Source organism: Squalius cephalus (assembly GCF_949319135.1).
Source record: "Squalius cephalus genome assembly, chromosome: 10".
NCBI classification, from domain to species: domain Eukaryota; kingdom Metazoa; phylum Chordata; class Actinopteri; order Cypriniformes; family Leuciscidae; genus Squalius; species Squalius cephalus.
The window spans coordinates 41,103,347-41,125,937 of record NC_137131.1 but is presented as its reverse complement, the minus strand read 5'-3'; the positions used below and the strand labels follow the sequence as shown (position 1 = coordinate 41,125,937).

Below are 22,591 nucleotides of genomic sequence, written 5' to 3'. Positions count from 1 at the left end.
TCAGATGTCTGAAAAAATAAGCATCTTTTAAACATTGTTTATGTTGCCCTCTGCTCCAATCTTCAGACTTTCACCTGTGCCATCCCATGTCTGACACAAGAAGTTGCTCCCATTTGTTTGTCATTAGTTTGAAACTATGCAGACATAATTTGGTACACTTAGGCCTGGTCTACTGTTACAAGATGAAGAAGATTTCACTTGTTTCAATATGAAAAGTCTTTAATAATAATGTAAATACAGAAGGTGTGCATAGACACGAACATGGACCAACAAACACAGAGTCAAGGTGAGTAACTTAAAGGGATACGGTAGTTCACTTTGAAATTAAATTTTGGTATGTTTTAGCTTACCTGAAGGGCATCCAAGATGTAGGTGTCTTTTGTTCCGCAGTAGTTTCAATTTTGATATTTTTAGGTCAAACTGTTCTTGTCTGACAGTCATATAATGCAGGTCTATGGACACTGTCTCAAAGAGCATGCACAGAGTCCAAAATAAAACAATTCACCATCGTCCAAATTAAACAATTCCCCATCGTAAGTACACATTGATGGCCTAAGACACGAAAACGAGCGGTTTGTGTGAGAAAACAAACAGTATTTATATCGTTTTTAGCTCTTATAACACAGCCACGTCCAAGTGATCTGAGGGCGCGAGTGCATCCTGGTGTGTCGTGTGCGCAGACTGGTGCATAGATATATACACTAGAGGTCGCCTTGGCTACGGCAGTTCATTGGAACGAATGTCTTTAAGGCGACATCTAGTGTATATATATCTATGCACCAGTCTGCGCACACGTCACACAGCAAGAAGCGCCCGCGCCCTCAGATCACTTGGACGTGGTTGTGTTATAAGAGGTAAAAACGATATAAATACTGTTCGTTTTCTCACACAAACCGCTCGTTTCGTGTCTTAGGCCATCAATGTGTACTTACGATGGGGAATTGTTTAATTTGGACGATGGGGAATTGTTTTAATTTGGACTCTGTGCATGCTCTTTGAGACAGTGACCATAGACCTGCATGATATGACTGTCAGACAAGAACGGTTTGACCTAAAAATATCAAAATTGAAACTACTGCAGAAAAAAAGAAACCTACATCTTGGATGCCCTTCAGGTAAGCTAAAACATACCAAAATTTAATTTCAAAGTGAACTATCCCTTTAAATACATATGGTGATGAACTGAATTACGAACAGCTGTGGTTAAGATTTGTATCCATGGAAACTGATGAGTGGCGGGAAATTCAAACAAAGGAACACATGTGATGAAGGAAAACAAACTAAAAGCCCATGAAAACGACACAACTGAATAAACATGAGGTTTATATGGTCTACTTTTCCAACGCATTCTCATCCTAGGGCGTCATGCTTTTGACATTTCGTCTACATCCGACGCACATGGCACCCTTTAGCGTCAATATGAGACGCAGATTATGGGTAGGCTTAGGTCTGGGGTAGGGTTAGGGTTAGACCGCTAGGTGGCGCCTTCTGGCCCATATTATCTGCGTCTCATATTGACGCTAAAGGGTGCCATGTGCGTTCGATGTAGACGAAATGTCAAAAGCGTCAGTATATGACGCCTTGGGATGAGAACGGGCTGACTTTTCACATAATCATGATGACTTGCTCCTCTAGTTTTATAATAGGTTTGAAACGGTAAAGTTGCTGAAGGCAGGAGAACGATCACCTGTGGATCACACACATGGCATGGACTGGATTTTTAGACATGTCTCATAAATGGCATCTGGTTTATTGAGATGTCTCATTTACTTGTTCTCCAGGCTACAGCTAATGTAAGTTTCTGAATCAAACAAGTCGTCAGTCAACTTATTTTCTGAGCGGCAGAGAATTCGACATTTTTCCATTTTAAAGGAAAAATTACTTTTCAAATTAGGCTACTATATACAACATAGATTCAAGATTATTAGAATCTAAACACTAGATTATTTATTAATATTAAAGTTAATTAATAGTAATTATGATCATATCAGAACTTCAAAGTGTCATGTGTTACCTTTATAGAGCTTTAATAAATCCTGCATAATTTAAACAAACCCCTATAAATGCTGATATATGAGATGAACCTGACTGACTTTATTCATGTGTTTCTTCACTGTGTGTTACAGGCCGTAAAGATGTCCAGAGATCCGAGTGAGGATGATGATGGATGTGAGAGATTCAGCTTTCTGGGAATCAAACGAAACACAGATGAAGTGCAGGTGAACATGATGTATGATGTATTTCATGCTGGGTGAGATTTAGCTTTCAGTTTTAATGTCATTTTAACAGGTGAGAATAACAATTAGTTATATCTGCAATTTACTAGTCATGATTTTCATTAATTATAATTGTATTTTTTTCTAGTCAAGATTGATTTCTATAGTAATCATTCAAATTAAGGGGAAAAAGACTAAAATTAAGTACTTGAATTAACATCTTAAATAAAATAAAAAAACATTGGGAGTCAATGGAGACCTGGTAATAGTACAAATTTAGATAGGCTTATTTGGGCTTCTTTTGGGCCAAAATTGAATTGTAGAAAAAAAAACTAATACTGAATTACTAAAGTTAACACTCTGGTACTGTTTGCGTATTGGTCAAAAATGACTAATATTCTTTGATTCCAATTAAATGATTATACTATATTTTAGTTCGATAATGTTTTTTATGTAATATTTTGTATTTTTAGGGGATTTTATGTTACTAAATTATATTTATGCAGTAGTTATAATCCATTTATTCACTTTTTGAGCATAGTCCTGAAAATGAAATTTCCAGCTTAAACTGCCATAAATCTTGAATAATTTGCAGCACAGACGTAAGTTTGGTCTCATTTTAAAGACAACACTTGGCAGATTATTACTGAAGCGAAAAAAGTTATAAAATGTTACATTTATTGTTATGAAAAATGCCCAAAATTAGATTTTTAAATTTTTATATTAAATATATTTTTTCCAAAGCACTCTAAAACGGTGAGAAAATCAAAGTCATAAATCTAAACAAGCTGTGTTCCCAATTTGAGGTTGAAATATCAGAAAATGAGCTTTCAGTAAGATTTTGTTTGGCCGCAGTAACAGACATTTCCAGTAGATGAAATTCGTCTCCCATTCATTTCCAATGCGGTCAATTTTGACAATGAGGAACAGAAGTGTGACTATTTTTTATGATTTGTGTGTGTGTGTGTGTGTGTGTGTGTGGGGGGGTTAAATAGATATCTATAATTGCAGTTTTTACTAGTCATAATTGGATTACAACTCGTACTGCTGGAGGCTGCAAAAGCTAAAACAGCTTTCAGAAATGGATCAAAGTTCAGACATTTAGAGTGATCATACGGTGCATGTTGCTTCTCTTTTGAATCAGGACAATAAAATATGGTATGCTATGTACGTTTTTGAGATATATGAGGAGAAGAATGTACAGATATTCTACACCATGTATTGTTAGTTTACACATTTCTGCAGCTCCATGGCACACAATTAACATCTCTAAAGACTGGTGTCATCTTGATTCATTCTAGCTCTGTTGACTTTACGCCCTGCCGTCATCATTGGCATAAAACAGAATTTATGTTTCCCCTCAGATTCAAAGTTTTTTTTGTTTTATTACTGCCTGGCATGCTTTGAACACCACATGCTTTGATGTTCAGTGCTGTACAGTGGTGTTTCCACACAGCATGCGTGTAGCTGTATATCACAACAGGTCAGGACGTTAACAATCCCTGCTGGAGATTTTCCATGAATCCTTTAAGCATTTATAAGACTGTTGACGTGTACGGTATTTTATTTTTTGATTTAAAGTTATTACATACAAAATCATTAAGAGCTGTGCATTCGACTGTACATTTTAAAGAAATGATCCTCACACATAGCTGATTTAATTAGTAGTAGATCAGTAGTTAATGCATGTTTTAATGTTCATGAATAATTACAAAATAATCCTAAATGAAAATTATTTTAAACTCCGCTTGCTTTGAAAAAAAAGTATTTTTTACAGTTATGCACAGTCATGCATTTTATATATTATAATATATAGCTTTATATGTAAAAATGGGTGGGTTTATGGGAGGAGCTCTGCATATTAGTGTTCCTCTGGATGGCAGCAGATGCTTTACATGAATGGAGCTGATGCACATTTTTACGTTTCTTCTCTTCCACAGCAAACCCATGCGCTCTTCACACACATCCAAGGATTCTCAGTCATTTCATATGGCATCTTTTTATTGCTTGTGAATCTCATAAAAAGAAGAGGCTATGAAGTCTGTCATGAGCTTCTGATCTTCATCGTTCAGGTTGTACTCAAGCCGGTACTGTACTGAAATCAGAGCTGCTTTACACAGTAAGTGCATATTTTGCTTACATTTGCTGTTTATGATTCTGTTCTGTTTGGAGAGTTCAGTAAAATGGGTTAAAATCATGAGAATAACTTATTTGCTATTCCACTTTTTCGAGGTAATGTGGCAATATGATGTTAATATTATTTAGAGTATTTAGAGAGAAAAGCAAATAAACAGCTACTGATTGCAAACTTTGAATGTGGCAACGCATGTGGTGCATTTGAAAGTAAGGTTCTCCATCCTTAATATTGTCTCTCTCTCGTACTGCAGTGATGATACGGCTGTGTGTGAGTTGGCTGGTTTTGCTGTTGGGAGTTCAGCTTGTTTTGGCTCAGCTGGAGGATCTTGATGATGATGATGATGATGCTGATGATGTAGAAGACAAGAGAAATGGAAGAAACAAAAATAAACCAATCACCTCAAATGTCATCCCAAAAAACAACGGTAAATATTATTTGCCTTTCAACACAGCAAACAGCAGGTGGCTTGCAAGGCTGTGAAACGATTAATCGTGATTAATCGCATGTTAAAATAAATACACACACATGCATGTATATATTTAAGAATTTTTTTGTATTTATATATAAAATATTTATATTTATTTATAATACAAATGTTATATATATATATATATAGCAGCTATTTCTTAAATATATGCATATATTTATATTTACAAAATAATTGTGCACAGTACACACACATATATTATGTAAACACAAACTTTTATTTTGGATGCGATTAATCGCGATTAATCGTTTCACACAAGTATGTTTTTGGTATGAGATAATCGAGACCGATTTAATTCATGCATCTGTCATGCAGGCTATGGTCCTCAACTTTCAGAGAGATATGTGAAGTATGTTGATTGAGTATGATTTTTTTGAACATATGAAACTGATTTAAATACTTCGCTCTCCTCTCCAGGGCTTCTGAATTTGATCTAAATGCTGCTCACTGTCCTGGGGCAAATTTCCTCTCTGACATGTTTCTTCTTCTTCATAAATGTGATTTACTGTAGACTAGGGCAATTTCAGATGGATCACATTTAATTTTACCTTTACATTTGTTTTTGGCAGACACTTTATGGTATTTATGTAAAACCAAGGAGTCAAAAAAATAAAAAAATAAAAAAATAAAATAGGAGTCACTGGCTGTCCTTTAGTGGCAGAACACATTATACTGTATGTCGTCACAATTCAGCATTTTTGTCACTTTGTAATTCCAAGTCTCGTTTAAAAAAATAGTTCATCCCCAAAAAATTGTGTTTGCTAAAGTTTTTTAACTAAATATGGCATCCCAAACCAGTGTTATTTTAGTGTCAGTGAAATTATATTGTTCAATTTTGATTAAGATTTAATGTTTATATATTATTGTTTTCATTTTCATTTTAAAGTTTTAGTAATTTTGATGTGTTTGTCATTTTTATTACTTAAAAAAATGTCTATATAGTTTTAGTTCTATTTTATTTAGCTTTAGTTGTTTTAGTACTTCAACTGAACGCAAATGCAATGTTGCCTTGGCCACTAGCTGAAATAAAATAAGATTAAGTTTTGTTTTTCTATTTCAATGAATGTTTATTAGTAATTTTAGTTTTTGGTTAGCGATAACAATCCTAGTACAAGTTTTTTCACTCAGAAAATGCTAGTAAATTTACAAAGTTTGCCAAGTAAAACCTAAACATATTTATCAGTAGCTTTAATTAGAAATCTTTAAGTTAAATTTACTTGGAATATGGAATTAAGTAAACTTTACTTAACCTAGTTAAGTGAAAGTAACACAGAAAATAAGTAATTTTAACTTGGCTAGTGAAAGGTTGATTAATATCGATTTAGTTGAAATTTACTTTGCATTACATTTCACTCAAACAATAATATTGAATTATACCAGTCATTTATAGTATGTGCTTTACATAGATTATCTAAGTAATTTATACTACATCATGTCAGATGTTAAGCTTCATGTGAATGCAAAGACCTCAATACTTGGTAGACAATACACAATGACGGTAACATTTGATGGATCGTGTCATTTTGAGCAGAAAATTTACTCGAAATGTCACAAAATGGCAAGTTACTAATCCTGACAACAAAAGCAATGATAAAACAGTGTAAATACAGCTGGAAAACAGTGAAAAATGAACCTCATTAATTATTCAAGGTCCAGTGCATGATGGGAACCCCAGTATCAGAAAAGTTGAGTAATTTTTACTTAATTTTATTGAGTTGATATTTACGCTTTCATTTCTACTCGCTTGAATTAAGTACTGATATGGAATTTACTTAGTTTTTTTAATACTTGCCTGAACTAACTTTTTCATGTAAATTACATTGTTTTTTTTCAGTAGTATTTACTTCACCAAAAAATCATTTTTTACAGTGTATGCTGTTATTTTTTGGGTGGTCCACAAGATTTTTTGAAGAATCTTCACACAACTCTTTTACATTCAAAAACGCTCCATATTTACAGCTGTCAGGCTCATGTTTGACGTCAATGATATTTGCTCTCAGTAAGAAACAAAGATGTTTGAAAAAGTTTTTTACATCCATTCTGAAATTATATGTCAAAATAACATGCTTTTGAATTTATATTTTTGAATTAATGTTGGGTTTTTTTGTTCTCTCCGCCTTTTAGATGAGGACTGTAATTTGGAACTGGCATTTTTGGTGGACAGTTCAGAAAGTGCCAAAGGCAACCATGCCCAAGAGAAGCGCTTCGTTACAGATCTCGTTACCCGGATCCAGAACATCAATCTCCAAACCGGACAGGGCTTGAACTTCAGAACTGCTCTCCTTCAGTACAGCAGTCATGTGATCACCGAGCAGAGCTTTAAAGATTGGAGAGGCGTGCCCACCTTCCATGACCGCATTGCGCCCATTCCCTACATAGGGCACGGTACCTACACCACCTACGCCATCACCAACCTCACCCGCATCTACCTGGAGGAGTCCGGCCCTGGCACCGTGAAGGTGGCCATTCTGCTGTACGACGGCGTGTCGCATCCCAAGAATCCCGATATTTTCTCTGCTTTAGCTGATGCCAAGAACCAAGGGATTAAATTCTTCACAGTAGGTTTCACATCCGCTGCCAACGTGGAGCAGCTGCGACTACTGGCCAGTCCTCCAGCCGCCCGCTACGTACACAACCTACAGGACAAGAGCGTCGTGGACAAGATCGTCAAAGAGATTGTGAGTAGTGCTTTTTGTTTTCCAATAGGAAAATCTTGTCTTGTTTTTTTTCATAGTTTACATCAATCAAAATAAGTGGACAGCAAATGGGGATTTTGTTCTGGTACTTAGGTTTATGGTGCTTTTGAAAAGTTTGATAAATATATAAAATATATTTTCAAATATATAAAAAAGATCCACTGATTTGAGCTGCGATCCGCATTTATTTTATAGCTCTGTTATGTATACTGAATGTCAACAGTTGTGTCATTTGTGTCTATTTTTATTTCTCCTGCAGTCTGTTTGTAGAAATATCTGAAAAACATTTTTCATCAAGTCTTGTGAGCCATGAAAGAGCAACATCTGAGCAGTAAAACATCCATCAGGATTGCCCAAACAAGGCAGTTGAGCCAAGAGCTGTGAAAACAATAAGCTTTTGGTTCTTGGGGAGCAACTTTGAAGTGTAGAAATTATGTTGCTCAGATGCTTGTGAAGGCCAAAATCTCTTGAGGGATCTTAGATCACAGGGTTTTGGAGATTGTGTGCTACTGTGAAGCCTCACTCTTCTTCATCCGCATGTCTGCAGTATAGCAGCTATGGAAAATGGGCTGTCTTATCTCTGTATCTCACCTGAGGACATGGGAAAAAAGTTGATAATGAATTCCTTGAGCAGGGCATTAGACATAATGAGTAAATGTTCACTCATACACCGCTTATCTCAAGTTAAAAACCCCTAAAGGAGAAGTTGCTTTGCAGTACTAGAGAAAAGTGCCAATTCCTAAGCCATTTTTTTTATTACCTGATAAAGAGATACAAAGCATACCTGAAAAAAAAAAAATCCAGGTATGCATCAATGTATTAGGCAATAAAAGCAATTATCAATGATATTGGATGTCGCCCAATTGTTTAAAAACAGCCAGTTATCAGGGCCGCTTATATCCTATCAATCAAAAGGGGGGCAAAAAAAAACTGATTGGAAATCATGCTGTGAATGAAGAAAATGTCTCTTGAGAGACATTTACTTTGAATCAAGTGACAATGGCAACAAAATTGCAATTGGTAATCTCTGCACTGCTAGAATTTCACAAGGTGGAACTATAAGTAATGTTTTCTGTTTATAACTGAAAGCAGTTTCTCTTTAACTTTTATTCTCTTCATAACATGTTTTCCTTGTTATCTACATTTTATTTCAAAATTGTGTAATTAATTGTAATTAATTTGAAACAAGGTATAAAATGCAGAACCACCAAATTCTCTGTATCAGTATCTACATAGGCAGATGTCATTCTAAATAATCGGATATTGATATCAACACAGAAATGTTTAATCGGTGCATCCATATGTTACGGTTGATCTGTGTTTGTTTTGGGTGGGTTTCCTTCCTGTGTTTCAGGCCCCGTTTACACGAAGGGAAGACGTAGATATTTCCCTGCGGTTTGGCCTCTCATTTACACGAAAACCCCGTTTTTATCACAGAAAAACGATTATTTCTAAAAACTCTGGCCAAAGTGGAGATTTCTGATAATGCCGGTTATGTGTTGCCGTGTCAACTGGGAGAAACAGGGTTTTAGGTTCTCAAACGTCACATTATGCGCCAGAAAATGCTTAACATCATGTGAGCGCCATAGGAAGTCGCTCGTGTTCTGGAAGTCGGATTCTGATTGGCTTGCATGGCTTTATCCTTCTCCCTACACTGCCGCCCATAGGTTTGGCATAGTTATGATGGCCCTCGACGGCGTATTTATGCGAGTTGATGTAAAGGACTTTTTTGAAAACTATGTTGTGTGCACAATGTTATTATTGAAAACGGAGGAGAGGGGGGATATTCGTTTCTCTAAATACCCGGCTATGTGTAAATGTGGCCTCAGTTCGTTTCTCTATGGTTTTTCATTGATTTGATTATCAGTTGCACCTGTTGTTCATTTGGATGATTGGTTTGGTTGTGTATTCTGTTGAATTCAGTTCACTGTCTGTTCTCGTCATTTATACTGGTTGTTGTCAGTCTTAGTATCCGGTTCGTGTTTTGTTTTGAGTTGGGGTTTAATAATCGCCACAACTGCGTTTAGATCCTGCTTTTCTCGTCTTGTTTGCAACTGAACCATAACCGGACACCATACACCCAAATACCTTGCTGAAAAGACCAGCATAATTTCTTTGCTGATCCAGGTTGTTTCATGCTGGTGAAGTTGGTCAACCAACATATTCTATTTCTTTCCAATAAAACTGGTTGTCATGTCTGTCTGTGTTCAAGAGTGTTCATCTGTTTCTTCATGGTTTTATTAAAAATCCTTCGACAGTTCCAAATGACCTTGGCTGATGTTTTTAGGATTGTTTCCTATTAGTAGACTGGAATGCTGGATCTTAGTGTATCTGGAGTGGTGTAAACCTACAAAATGTCTTTTCTGACCTCAGTGTCTCACAGCACAAAGCATCTGCACATGGTCAGGAAACTTTTACGACTGAATATGTTAGCCAGCGCTGCTGTCTCCTGCTAAAGGTTCCCCTGTGCTTTTCTGATAATAGAAAACAGCAGATCACAGAAGAGACAACCAAGCCCATGACATCACACCATAGCTGCTGGAAAATCCAGCCAGAAGCAGCATTTGATGGTTTAAATGTTCCTTCCAGACTGGACAAATTGAGATACTTTTCCCAAAAGCAAGTTCCATTGTTACCAACAGAGATCAATGGAGCTTTCGGCCATGGTTGGATAACAATGCTTTTGGGAAATGCACCCCTGGTAGATGTTGACCATAACTAGTTAGGACTGGTAGGCTGCCTTGGCTAAGCTAGTGGGGGCTTGATTGAGCTGATTAACCTTGGGGGTGGGCGATATGACCAAAATCGTATATCACGTTATGAATAATTGTATTTTATGATAACAATATATATCATGATATAGTTGTTTTTGCTTTAAATAAAGTTTTTATGATATCAAAATTTAATTGAAATTTCATACATCTCATCACCAATTTCTGGGGTGGTGGTAGTGCAGTGGATAAGACACATGCCTTTGGTGTGAGAGACCCGGGTTCGAATCCACTGTGAGACACCAATGTGTCCCTGAGCAAGACACTTAACCCCTAGTTGCTCCAGAGGCGTGCGACCTCTGACATATATAGCAATTGTAAGTCGCTTTGGATAAAAGCGTCAGCTAAATGAATAAATGTAAATGTAAATTTCAATCCTATAAAAAACTAATACTAGCTACTAAATATTAATGCTAAAAAACTCAAGCTCACTGAAGTAAACAGTCAGTGATAAAATAGGAACAAATACAATAATTACAAGCAATAGACAAGACAAGACAAAAAAAGACACAAATGAAACCAACCTGAAAAAATGTAAGCACTATAAAAGAAAAACTGCAACGAAGCAGGTTTATTAGGCTGCTGTCACTTTACTGATACACATGCGCTTTCTTTCTTAACCATTTATGTCCACTAAAGATATAAACAACTGTGTTTATGAAGATTCTCACAAAGACAAGAAATTTGAAATATAAGTATGTGTATGTGACTGTTCAAAGGCGCTAAAAATAACTCTAGGCGCTATGATCAGTACTAAGTTCAGTATGAGCAGCAACTTTAAGTGCGTTTGTTTCAGGTGTGTGTGCTCAAAAACAGTCTCTCAGACAGCGCACGCATATACCAAAATGAGTCCTCTATCATTGCTTATTGCACTTAAACGGTTTTAAAAACCACTTGTTTTTAAACGCAAGGCTTAGATAAGCTATCCAGACGGCACAGAACGGCAATGCGAGCGTAACCGCGATAGAGTCCAAAATTTCTACAGGTTAATCGTGTCTACCGGAATATATCGCTCACCCCTAATGTTTTATCATCGCAAGCTGGAATGCTGTTTTCTTTGGTCATTTCAACAGAGTTAAATATCTGAGAAAACATCTACTGTATGGCAGGCAGATCCACATTCTCAGATTCGAATGAAATGTTCCTGTCCCTGCTGGAATATCCAGCCAAACTACATTTACAGTGATGAATGATTTGGTTTTGCAGGGTCTTATATGGTCCAAGCTGGTAGATTGTGGTGGTTTTAATCAACCAGAATACCAGTTTATTGGGCTGAGGTTGACCAGGTAGATCTTGATCATGCTGGTCAGAGCTGATGACTACTTTGACTAAACTGATGTAGACCTGGCTCAACTGCTTGACCAGTTTGACCACCTTAAACTGTTATTCTTTTCAGCAGGAATGGCTGTTTTTTGGCTCAGTGTGTGGGTTTATGAGTGATATTCCCAAAATATTCCCAAATTCTGAGAGTAATCTGACCAAAATAGTCTACTACTACAGTTTACTCTGGTTTTAAATAATGAATTCAGTTTTGTGGATATAACCAATGTGTTTAGCTTCTCGACTGTAAATCTGATGTAGTCAATTAGGATTACAGGGATGTCTTTAGGAACAATAGTAGTTTTCCTCATGTATTGAATGTAAATAGTCTTTACAGGTGTACATCTGAAGAATCTGGCAGTATTACTGGTATTAGAGCAGAATAACAGTTAGCGGGCTGCAGTTTTTGCAAAAGGAACATCTGTTTCTCATTGACTTTGTGCCAGGTCAGAGCTTTAGGGTACTACGAGCAGCATGATCCTGCATGCAGAATGAATATCTCACCTTCTGCACGCTATATTCATGCTCTGGAATGACTGTTGATGCAGGTGCTTGTCATAGAGACAAGAAAAGCATGTTAGCTGCTTTAATCGAAGGCCAGGAGCATTCAAATGGTCTTCTCTGCTGCTCTACTGTCTCGGTGTTTGCATCTGTTAATCAGCTGCTCGTTCAAACTAAGCGTTGCACACACTTTAAGTTACATAGGAAATGCGTCTTTCCAGTGTGTCATTATGTCAACGGTGTGTGCTGTTAACAATCAAGAAGAAAGCTGCAATTAAATTTCCTTTGTTCTCATGGTTGCCTGTGATTCCCAGATTACGCCATCTGTCTATCATCACTGACTTTAAAGTTTAAACAAGATCTTTTAGCTAAGGAATGTTGTTGGAAATGTGTCTCTCTCTGTTTTTTGTTTTTTGCTTTATTTATACACATGTGCACCAATAATGCAAAATACACACCGTCTAGTCAAATCTGGCATAAGAAACACCTAATAAAAAATCATCCTGGCATGTGGAACTTCCAATATATGATGTCATGACATTCCGTGTTTCGAAAAGAAACTAAATGCGGGACATTTGTTTTTCTGAAAGTTGTTTGGGACACTTTGTGAGTGTCAGTGTTATTGTTCAATGCAAAATAAGAAAGAAATTGTCCCCCTTTTTGGTTGCTTGATTCTGAATTCCCATTTCTAGATGTTTTCATGACTGCCGTTCTGCGACACTTCAGAATATCAAATATTACAATCTCGGAAAAATGTGATTAGTTCGGCTTTATTCTGTAGCTCTGAGGGTTAACTGGGCTTCTATTATTCGAGAACTTGCCTTGACAGCTTACAGTGACTAGTATTACATGTTTAAGGTTAAAAAAAAAAGTGAATTAACTGATGACAGCATATCTGCAGACATTCACCACCTTTTCAGTTTACGTTAGATGTCTGATACCAAAACATGCCACAATTTTTGTTATTCTTGAAAATTTCTTATAATTCTTGTGCATTTTTCTTGTAAATTCACCTTTGTCACTTTTGTTCCCTTCTAGACTGAGGTAGCTAATGAAGTGGTAAGTGTTTGTCTCACCACATTTATTTAGGACACTTATTAGTGACATTAGTGTGACTAAAGCTGTGTGTGTGTGCGTGTACGTGTGTGTGTGTGTTCCAACAGTGTCCTCTTTCCCCAAAATGCACTTGTGAGAAAGGAGATCGAGGACCCAGTGGACCCGCTGTAAGTGTCAAACATTCATAAACCATTTCCAGCCCCTTATGGGATGTTTAAATACCGCATTTAATGTAAATTCTGAGATTTTATGTTTCTGCACATTTTTAATAAAGAGAAGAAACACCCACCCAGATTGATTAAAGTGACTGAACAAACAAGAATTTTAACTGCTATGAACAATTATAAAATAAATGGTTCAGCCAAGTATTTCATTTCTGTCATTATTCACGCTTATGTCATTCCAAACCTATTATTTTTGTATTACCAATTTTTGCAGTAAATCCACACAGATGTTGTCCATATAGTGTCTTATGTCCATTAGTCTCTATGATGGTCAAATTCTGTTTAAATATTGCAGTCAAATAAATAATTAAAATATTGATAGTATTTTAAAACAAAAATGCGTCATTGCTATTTTAAATAAGTATGGCATTTTCATAGTTTTTTTTAATGGGTCCAGAATAGAGCATATAAATATAAAGAAATGATTCTGTATTGACTAGTTGTACCACTTAAAAATAAAATTCCTCATCTATAGACAGTCAACATAATGATTTGGGGCCAGTTGCATAAACATAGCCATTATGTTGAGACTGTGTCTTAAGAAATAGTCTAACTGGTATCAAAATAGACAAATCTACGTTTGCATGTAACTGACTTAAAAAATGAATGAACAGTCTTAAAGAAAACAATTGGATGACTAACTTATAAGACTTAGCTGTTAATGCCAATCATTCTCTTTCTCTGAGAACCACAGGGTAAAAAGGGTCGTCCTGGAGACGATGGAAGTCCAGGAGTTAAAGGACAAAAGGTCAAAGTTGTCTTTAATCAACTATCATATTTGTGAATTATTTATCCAATGTTAACATCTAAATTGTGTTGAACGTCCTGCAGGGAGAGGGCGGTTTCAGTGGATCTCCTGGACGAGACGGGACAGAGGTGAACCTGGCTAGAGCAAGGCCTAGATTCGCTCTATTTTGACATTATCTTCTTGCGTAATTGCTCTTTCTCACCATGTGTTCTTACTGATCATTAGGGGAAACCTGGGTACAAAGGAGAAAAGGTAAAATGATGCATCACTGAAGAAAATCAGCTGATATTACAAAACAAGTGGAGCATGCTGCTAGCAATGCCATATCATGGGTTAGAAATCCAAAGAATGCATGAACTGATTAAAAAAAAAATATACCTTGAAATGCAATATGCAAAAAAGTCACTTCAGCCAAATGCATAAATGAAAATATAAACAATTTTTTTGCAATCCTTAATGGTGTACTAAATCATTTTTCTGTTTATGTTGAGCTTTAACTGTTTGTTAATATAGAAAATTAAATATATAATTATACAATATAATTAAAAAAAATGTGGAATTTAATTTTATAAATTGTTTAAAGTGTCTCGTTTGTTAGTCGCTTAGGATAAACGTGTTTGCTAAATGAATGTAAAATGTGTTAAATCTTACTCAAGAGATTTGAACGGAATACAAAAGATCCGATTTTCCTTACCCGTCTGAAAAGCCAAACAAAGTAGTTGCAGAATACAATTTATGTAGAATAAAGACCACTGCTATGAGTCTATCATATTAAAGATATCTGTCAAAAGTACTACATATTTCTATAAGTCCAGAAAATTACTTGGCATACCTTTAAATTGTATTGTGTGTGTATATCCAAAGTGGTACTGACCATGAAACACATTTTTAGGGAGAGCGAGGAGAGTGTGGAACACCAGGAGTCAAAGGAGACCGAGTGAGTGACGCTTCAGTGCAGTTCATGCACAATAACATGTTACTCTGTTTAATTTTGACTGAGTCTGATTCTTTTAAGGGTCCGGAGGGTCCTGTTGGGATCAGAGGAAGTCGAGGGCTGCAGGTATGTCTTTTAAACTGCATTTGTGAAAATGCAAAACAAGCATGGTTTCTCTCTTTCAGTAGTATTTTACCGTATTCAATCTGCAGGGTTTGCCCGGACCGAATGGAGACATTGGACCAGAGGGCCTAACAGGCAAAAAGGTGAGTCAGATTCAACAATCTTAGCTTTCAAATACATTAAAGCAGCACTTTTCCAGATAGCAGGTGGAAAAGTATAGGAAATGTTTGGGACAACATGAACATTCTTCCATGTTCATGCATGATAACTTAAATCCCGTGTATGAGCTTGTAGGGTGCTGACACTAAAATATTGACATTAAAACATATTTTTAATTTGAACACTCAAAAGATCTAGTTCTCTGTGGTGCTGATATGCATGTGTGCTAACTCAGAGCTTAATTATTTTCCTGGAATGTTCTTTTTTTCCATGCACTGATGGCTGTCATGTTTCAGCCGAGAAACATATTAATGTCTGGACTTGCACACGCAGAATGCATGTGTGTGTGTGGCAGCACAGATCAGTATTTCTGTCTTTGACAGGTTAAGGTGTTCTGCCTAATGTGTGTGAACACAATAATTGCAGTCTTTAGTTTGTAAAAAAAAAAATATGTGGACGTCAAAGAGCTCAAAAATGAAGTTTATTACAGCATAGCAGTGGCAAGGTACACGAAGCACCTCGGGTTCACCGGCGTCAGAATGAACCCAGAACATCGAAATCTCAAACCTTTTATCCTGTTACAGTTTTACCACTCTTAATGTAAATGAAGTTGCTCTTGTTGCAACAGCTTTGGTCTGTATGTTAATGAAGTTGTGTGTCCCACACCCATTCCCATTCTACAATTGATGATGATCATTTGCTCAGGATGTGATCAACCCAAATGGTGTAGAAATAATATAACTAGACTTTCTTTCATCTCTATGATAATTAAGCCATTTTGGGGATGAGCTCATTCTAAAACATATTTTGGAGTGGAGTCTGGGTCGAGTCAGACTACAATTTCTTACAAGTTCAGTGTGTCTGACATGAGCCATGTGTCCTCAAAGACTTCCATTGCATCTGCCCAATGACAAATGCTGGCAGACATGTGTGTTAGAAATCTCGTGTTAACGGTAATAACAGCATGGCGTGAACGCACCTATTAACACATTCATTAGATTTTATCATATCGGCACAATAATATTTTTTTATTGCCCTTCTTTAAACACATGATTATCATATCTGCAAGATCCTATATCGATATTTGTAATATTTTTTTCATTTTTATGTAGATAAACCAATTTCAATACATGCAGTCATAATTTGTTATATTTTTTTACTGGTGGGTGCAGGACACTGACTATAGTTCGTTTATGTAAGTAAACTTTGACATATACCCAAAAATTCTTCATACAGCAACTACCAGTAAAATGTATAAAAATTTGGGACCAAAAGTGATTCAGACACTTTGACCTGACCATGTTTTGCTGAAGTGTTTTTTGTTTAATTGCTAATGCGATTAAAACCTTTTTACACACAGACTGAACAGAATGAAGCATTGCTTGGTAATTGTTTGACATAAATTGGTATTATCTAATTGTGTAGTTAAATTTAACAGCTGGCAAAACTAAAAAAATTTAAGAAATTCAAAGTTTATGTAAGCAGAACTGACAGATTTTTATTTTGTACTTATACATTTTAATTGTTCTTAACTTGAAATGTTTGAGTACACTAATTCATACATTTAACGTAAAACATTCATGTAATCTCAATGTGAACACTTTTATTAGTATAAACTTAGCTAGCTTTAACAAGCTAGTTTGCTAACATATACTACATTAACATGTTAACAATAGTATGTTATACAGAAGCACTTGCTGTATGAGTGCAGCAGTTTGAAGGTTTTATTTGCTCTCAAATCAAGCCGCATGCACCACTTGCCACCATGATGGTAACTATCCTAAAACCAACATTAACAGAATTCTTCTAGCATAACAAAACATTAATCACTACTAAATCTCCCACTTAACATTAATCTTGCACAAAAAATTATATTACACTTAATTTTAGCATTTACTCTCCATTTTGAGTGCCATTGGCAAAGCATGTTGGGAAATAGACATCCCAGTCGTTTCAGTTAAACTTAAGATCATCTAAATTAAAAGAAATAATTTCATAAAACTCAAAACAATAAAACAGTTCAGTTTACTTAAAATATATCAGTTCTGTGAACTTGAAAGAAAAAGAAAGTGCTAAATACTCATAAAAGTTAAAGGGTTAGTTCACCCAAAAATGAAAATTCTGTCAGTAATTACTCACCCTCATGTTGTTCCAACCCCGTAAGACATTCGTTCATCTTCGGAACACAAATTAAGATATTTTTGATTAAATCTGAGAGCTGTCTCACTCCTCCATAGGCTTCTAAGGGACTGAAACTTGCTGGCCCAGAAAATGTATTAAAGACATCGTTAATATAGTCCAAGTGACTCCAGTGGCTCAATCTTAAGTTTATAAAGCGACGAGAATACTTTTTGTGCGCAAAAACAAACAAAAATAATGTGTAGCGCTTCTGTGTTGCACGTCACCACATATCACACATGACCAGCGTCGGCCAATAGTGAGCCTACGTGGTGACGTGCAACACAGACGCGCTAAGCTTAAACACTACGTGAAAAGACTCGAGGCCCAGAGAGAAGGAAATGAAAAGTGGAATAAAGTCATTATTTTTGTTTGTTTTTGCGCACAAAAAGTATTCTCGTCGCTTTATAAACTTAAGATTGAGCCACTGGAGTCACTTGGACTATATTAACGATGTCTTTAATACATTTTCTGGGCCAGCAAGTTTCGGTCCCTTAGAAGCCTATGGAGCAGTGAGACAGCTCTCAGATTTAATCCAAAATATCTTAATTTGTGTTCCGAAGATGAACGAAGGTCTTACGCGGTTGGAACAACATGAGGGTGAGTAATTACTGACAGAATTTTCATTTTTGGGTGAACTAACCCTTTAATTTGACTGAACTAATTAGTTTAATTTAAGTTTGTCCTACTCAAACCAATTCATTATTTTGAGCATTAGGGTTTACAGTGATGGCTGAGATAAGTGGAGAGCATTGTGTTCGCAGATTACACTTATATTGGCTCTGTTGTCATTGTTCTGAATGGTTCTGCTTCTTCAGGGGGAGAGAGGCTTTCCTGGACCACCAGGAATACAGGGCGAGACGGGCATTGGGCTTCCTGGACCAAAGGTTGGCCTGAATTATATATAAAAACCTATGATATCTGGAACCCAATGTGATCATAACGTGTGTTTTCTCAATCTGTAGGGTGATGTGGGTTTCCAAGGCAGAATGGGTCCTCCCGGGCCTCCTGGGCTCGGCGAGCCGGGTCTACCGGTAAAGATGTGCAATTGTTAATGCTCACTCACACTAGGGGGTGCAATCGACACTGAACACAGTATAAAACTCTTCTATCATGTTGACCTCTACAGGGGCCACAGGGGCCGCAGGGTTTGCCTGGAGAGAAGGGCCCTACAGGAGAGGGTTTACCGGGGCCAAAGGTACACACATCATTGCACACAATTTTAAGTGTTTTCATCATTTTTTCCGATTCAGTGTGCATGAGTCATATCGAGGCTTTTAGGCAAGGCAAGGCAAGTTTATTTATATAGCACATTTTATACACTATGGCAATTCAAAGTGCTTTACATAGAAAGGAATAAAAATGATCACAAAATAAAAGCAAGGAAAATTAAAACAGTTCTTCAAAATGCCTTACATAGAAAGAAATTAAAATATCACACTATGGCAATTCAAAGTGCTTTGCATAGAAAATAAGCACAAAATAAAAGCAAGGGAAATTAAAACGGTTATAAAAGGAATTAAAAGAGATAAATGATACAGTTCTAAAATGAATTAAGAGTAAAATGAATTAAAGTAGTAAAAAGATGATACATAGAATAAACTTCTCATCTGGCAAAACACCAGTGTATCTTAATTTGCATATAGTTTTAATCTTACACTGTCTTTTGGGAGGTTTAATTAATTTATTTTTTATGCAAGCCGTGTCTTGTGTGCGTGGTTTATATCAGAGAACCTGAAATGTCTGAACCTTGTGTCCTTTGACTTCAGTTTCTATTCCTGAGCGATCCAGCATTCTTTCATCTGTTTTTTCATTAAATAATGGAACATAATCAATCCTGCCGTCGTTTGACTCTGCATGTGAAAAATGCAGGGTGTGTCAGATACTGTATATTTATGCATTTGGCAGATGCTTTTATACAAAGCGACTTAAAGTGCATTTAGTGAGTGTTACCTTGGAATCGAACCCATGACTTTGGCATTGTTATCACTCCAGTTGAAGTGTGTTGGCACAGGGCAGAATGAGTGATTTTAACTAGTGGTGTTTAAGGCAACCATTATTAACAACCACAACATCTTAGCAACCACTTAACAACTCCCTGGCAACTACTCAGATACCGTACACTGATACACTGAGACAATTTAAACTCAGAATTTGCTAGTATATTTCAGAAATAATAATTATTTGATGGTTTACACATTTGTCTTTCGCAGGGTGAGAGGGGTCTGGAGGGCCTGAAAGGACCCAGAGGACCAGCAGGTCCTGGCATTAAAGGAGACAAGGTAAAACATATGGATGGCATATGGCATAATTTTTATTTTTAGGTGAACTATTCCTTTAATCACTTTCTCTCTCAAGCTCATATCTCATGCATGGGTTTACTGTAACCTAAAGCTGCTGTATGCTAGACGTTGCGGATTCCTTTCTCAGTATTCATCCACATTTGAAATGTTCTTGGCTGTAAAAAGTTTGTGTAACTTATTTGTTAGGGTGGGCGATATAACCAAAATCTTATTTCATGAAGGGAGAATTTTTTTTTCACGATAACGATATATATCACAATATAGTTATTTTTATTTTATTTTTGTTTTTAGAAATAACAAAGAAGCAATTTACAAACAATAGGACAAATACAATATAACAAAATTAAGAATTAAACTAATTAAATTAAGTTTTACAGGTACAACAGATGTATTTAACATGGAGTTAGAAATAGTACAGAAAATGAATAATTAATTGTAAAAATAAAATACTGCATAGTCTTCACTGTATGAATTCAATATAAATGTATTCTTTTTAAAGCTACAAAAGTTATTCAGTCAAGAGCAGTGAGTGATTTTCTCTTGATGTCACAGAGAGCTGCAGGTATATTAGACTGCTGTCACTTTAAGACCGATTGCCCAGATCCAGCATACTGATACACATCCGGTTACTTTCACTTGAGAGATAATAGGCTGTGTTTACATGAATATTCCACATAATGTGCATTTTGACATAATTGCATGAAAGAGAACTGAACGAATTGAGTTATTTTTCACAGAATATTGCACTTAATAACTCTTTTTAACATCGAGCACGTCCCAAATTTGTGATCGCTTTTGAGAGAGGCATCTTTCCATGCGCGCACTTTATCAGTGTGCCAGTCAGGTCTTTTTCACAACTAATTGCGCTTAATAATTTTTTTGTCTCATTCATGCGTTTTATCACTAAAGTTTCAATGGTGCTGTGCTACTCATATTTATATACCACGATATACACGATGTAGCAAAATCTCTATCAATAGACATTTTATGCCATCGCCACAATATATACAGTAATATCGCCCATACCTTCTTATTTGCACAATTTGCATTATTGAACCCCTCTCTGTGGATGTTTGGAGGAACATGTCACAGCATGCAGTGCAGTCAGTTCTCAGCCTGTGGCCCAGACATATGAATAATATCAATGTTGTATCTACTACACATTCCAAATCATTTTAATAACTAGATTGTACATGAGCTGACAAATTTGCTTATGCAATATATTTGTGTTTATTCCCTTCAGGGTGATTCTGGTCCTCCTGGGCTTCAAGGCCCAGGTGGGCTTCCTGGTGAAGGGATCCAAGGACAGAAGGTGCTGACAAACTTATGATCTGTGCATGATGGCATAAAAATGTTTTGTATATCCATATAAGAATGCATTTATCATTTTTCACATGGTGATTGTTTTAGGGTGTGGAAGGACCACGTGGACCCCCGGGAAGCAGAGGCCCGTCGGGCGAGGGCTACCCGGGATCAAAGGCAAGAGTTTCCCATCATGCTATAAACACAGTCGCCAAATAGTATTAGGTCCTGGATAAACGTTATTTGATAACATATGGAAACGTCTGTATGTTTGCAAATGTGCTCTTGAAGGGTGACCAAGGTTTACCAGGTGAGAGTGGTGCACCAGGAGAGAGAGGAGCAGGAGAACCGGGAGCTAAAGTAAGTCTTCTTCACTTCACTATTAAATCTACAATCAACATGAAAACATTTGCTTTTTATATGCACATCAAAGAATGTAGTTGGCTTTTACAGTGTATATATGTGTATGCTCAACTCCTAATGATCCTGATTCTAAAGTATTGTCTATATACATGTGTAGGGGGAACCTGGATCTCCAGGGTTTTCAGGATTACCAGGATTACCTGGGGAAGATGGAGCTCCAGGACAGAAGGTACCAGTTTCACCTCAGTCACTGAGACATTTACTTGCTCAGCATCAACACAGCAGAAAAAGACACTCATTGTTGTATCTCTGTGTGTATTTCAGGGAGAACCAGGAGCCTCTGGGTCGAGGGGCCCTGAAGGGGCAGCAGGAGTGGGCATCCAGGGTGAAAAAGTATCTCTTTCACTTCTCTCACATGTTTACCTTTCTAAAATCATCTTGACCCTATAAAGCCTACTGTATCATATTTAATGCGCATATTTCTAAGGCCTCTAAATAATCAGGCTGATCAAAACTTTGCTGTAAAACCAATTGCACACAATCTACTACATGATTTCTGTCGTCTGATTGATAGTTCAAACTTTTTTTAGCAAATAATAGGCCTTTTAGTGTACAGGTAATTGTAAAAATGTCCACCTTCAGGTTGTGGTTCACTTCTCTTTTTGCTGTGAAATATTTTATATTGTTAGTAATGTTTCAAGATGAAAGCTTACTGGACTGGACTTTGGTTTACTTGATTATCTATACATCATTTTTAGGAACATCATGGTAAAATTTGATTATCAAATATGATCTATCAGGCTTTTAATGAACTTTTTTTATTTGTTTTGTTATTGCATTGCATTATATGATTTGCCCTCCACAAATACAACTACACAGAAATCATAAAACTAAGCATTTAAATATAATTTTACTGAGACATATTATTGGGAATATAGAATGACATCTGATATTTACATGCATTTTATGTAAGTCGTCAGCATAACTATTATAAAAATCCTAATCATAATTTTATCTTACTTTCTGGTCACATGCTATATGACCCATAAAGCTTTGATATATCAAATATGACA

The 22,591-nt window shown here is 36.3% G+C and overlaps 1 protein-coding gene across 1 annotated transcript in view; it reads left to right on the top strand.

The window, feature by feature from the left end:
• The first annotated feature begins 2,170 nt into the window (after positions 1-2,170).
• col28a2b (collagen, type XXVIII, alpha 2b) overlaps positions 2,171-22,591 on the top strand; it is a 28,781-nt gene continuing 8,360 nt past the window's right edge. Inside the window, exons 1-21 of the mRNA XM_079883819.1 lie at positions 2,171-2,219; positions 4,157-4,335; positions 4,604-4,777; positions 6,965-7,518; positions 13,167-13,187; positions 13,292-13,351; positions 14,103-14,156; positions 14,240-14,284; positions 14,382-14,408; positions 15,049-15,093; positions 15,172-15,216; positions 15,303-15,356; positions 18,369-18,437; positions 18,516-18,584; positions 18,680-18,748; positions 19,764-19,832; positions 21,097-21,165; positions 21,264-21,332; positions 21,447-21,515; positions 21,676-21,747; positions 21,843-21,911. Coding sequence (XP_079739945.1) covers position 4,335; positions 4,604-4,777; positions 6,965-7,518; positions 13,167-13,187; positions 13,292-13,351; positions 14,103-14,156; positions 14,240-14,284; positions 14,382-14,408; positions 15,049-15,093; positions 15,172-15,216; positions 15,303-15,356; positions 18,369-18,437; positions 18,516-18,584; positions 18,680-18,748; positions 19,764-19,832; positions 21,097-21,165; positions 21,264-21,332; positions 21,447-21,515; positions 21,676-21,747; positions 21,843-21,911 — 1,704 coding nt within the window. The 5' untranslated portion in view covers positions 2,171-2,219; positions 4,157-4,334. The remainder of the gene's footprint in view (positions 2,220-4,156; positions 4,336-4,603; positions 4,778-6,964; positions 7,519-13,166; positions 13,188-13,291; positions 13,352-14,102; positions 14,157-14,239; positions 14,285-14,381; positions 14,409-15,048; positions 15,094-15,171; positions 15,217-15,302; positions 15,357-18,368; positions 18,438-18,515; positions 18,585-18,679; positions 18,749-19,763; positions 19,833-21,096; positions 21,166-21,263; positions 21,333-21,446; positions 21,516-21,675; positions 21,748-21,842; positions 21,912-22,591) is intronic.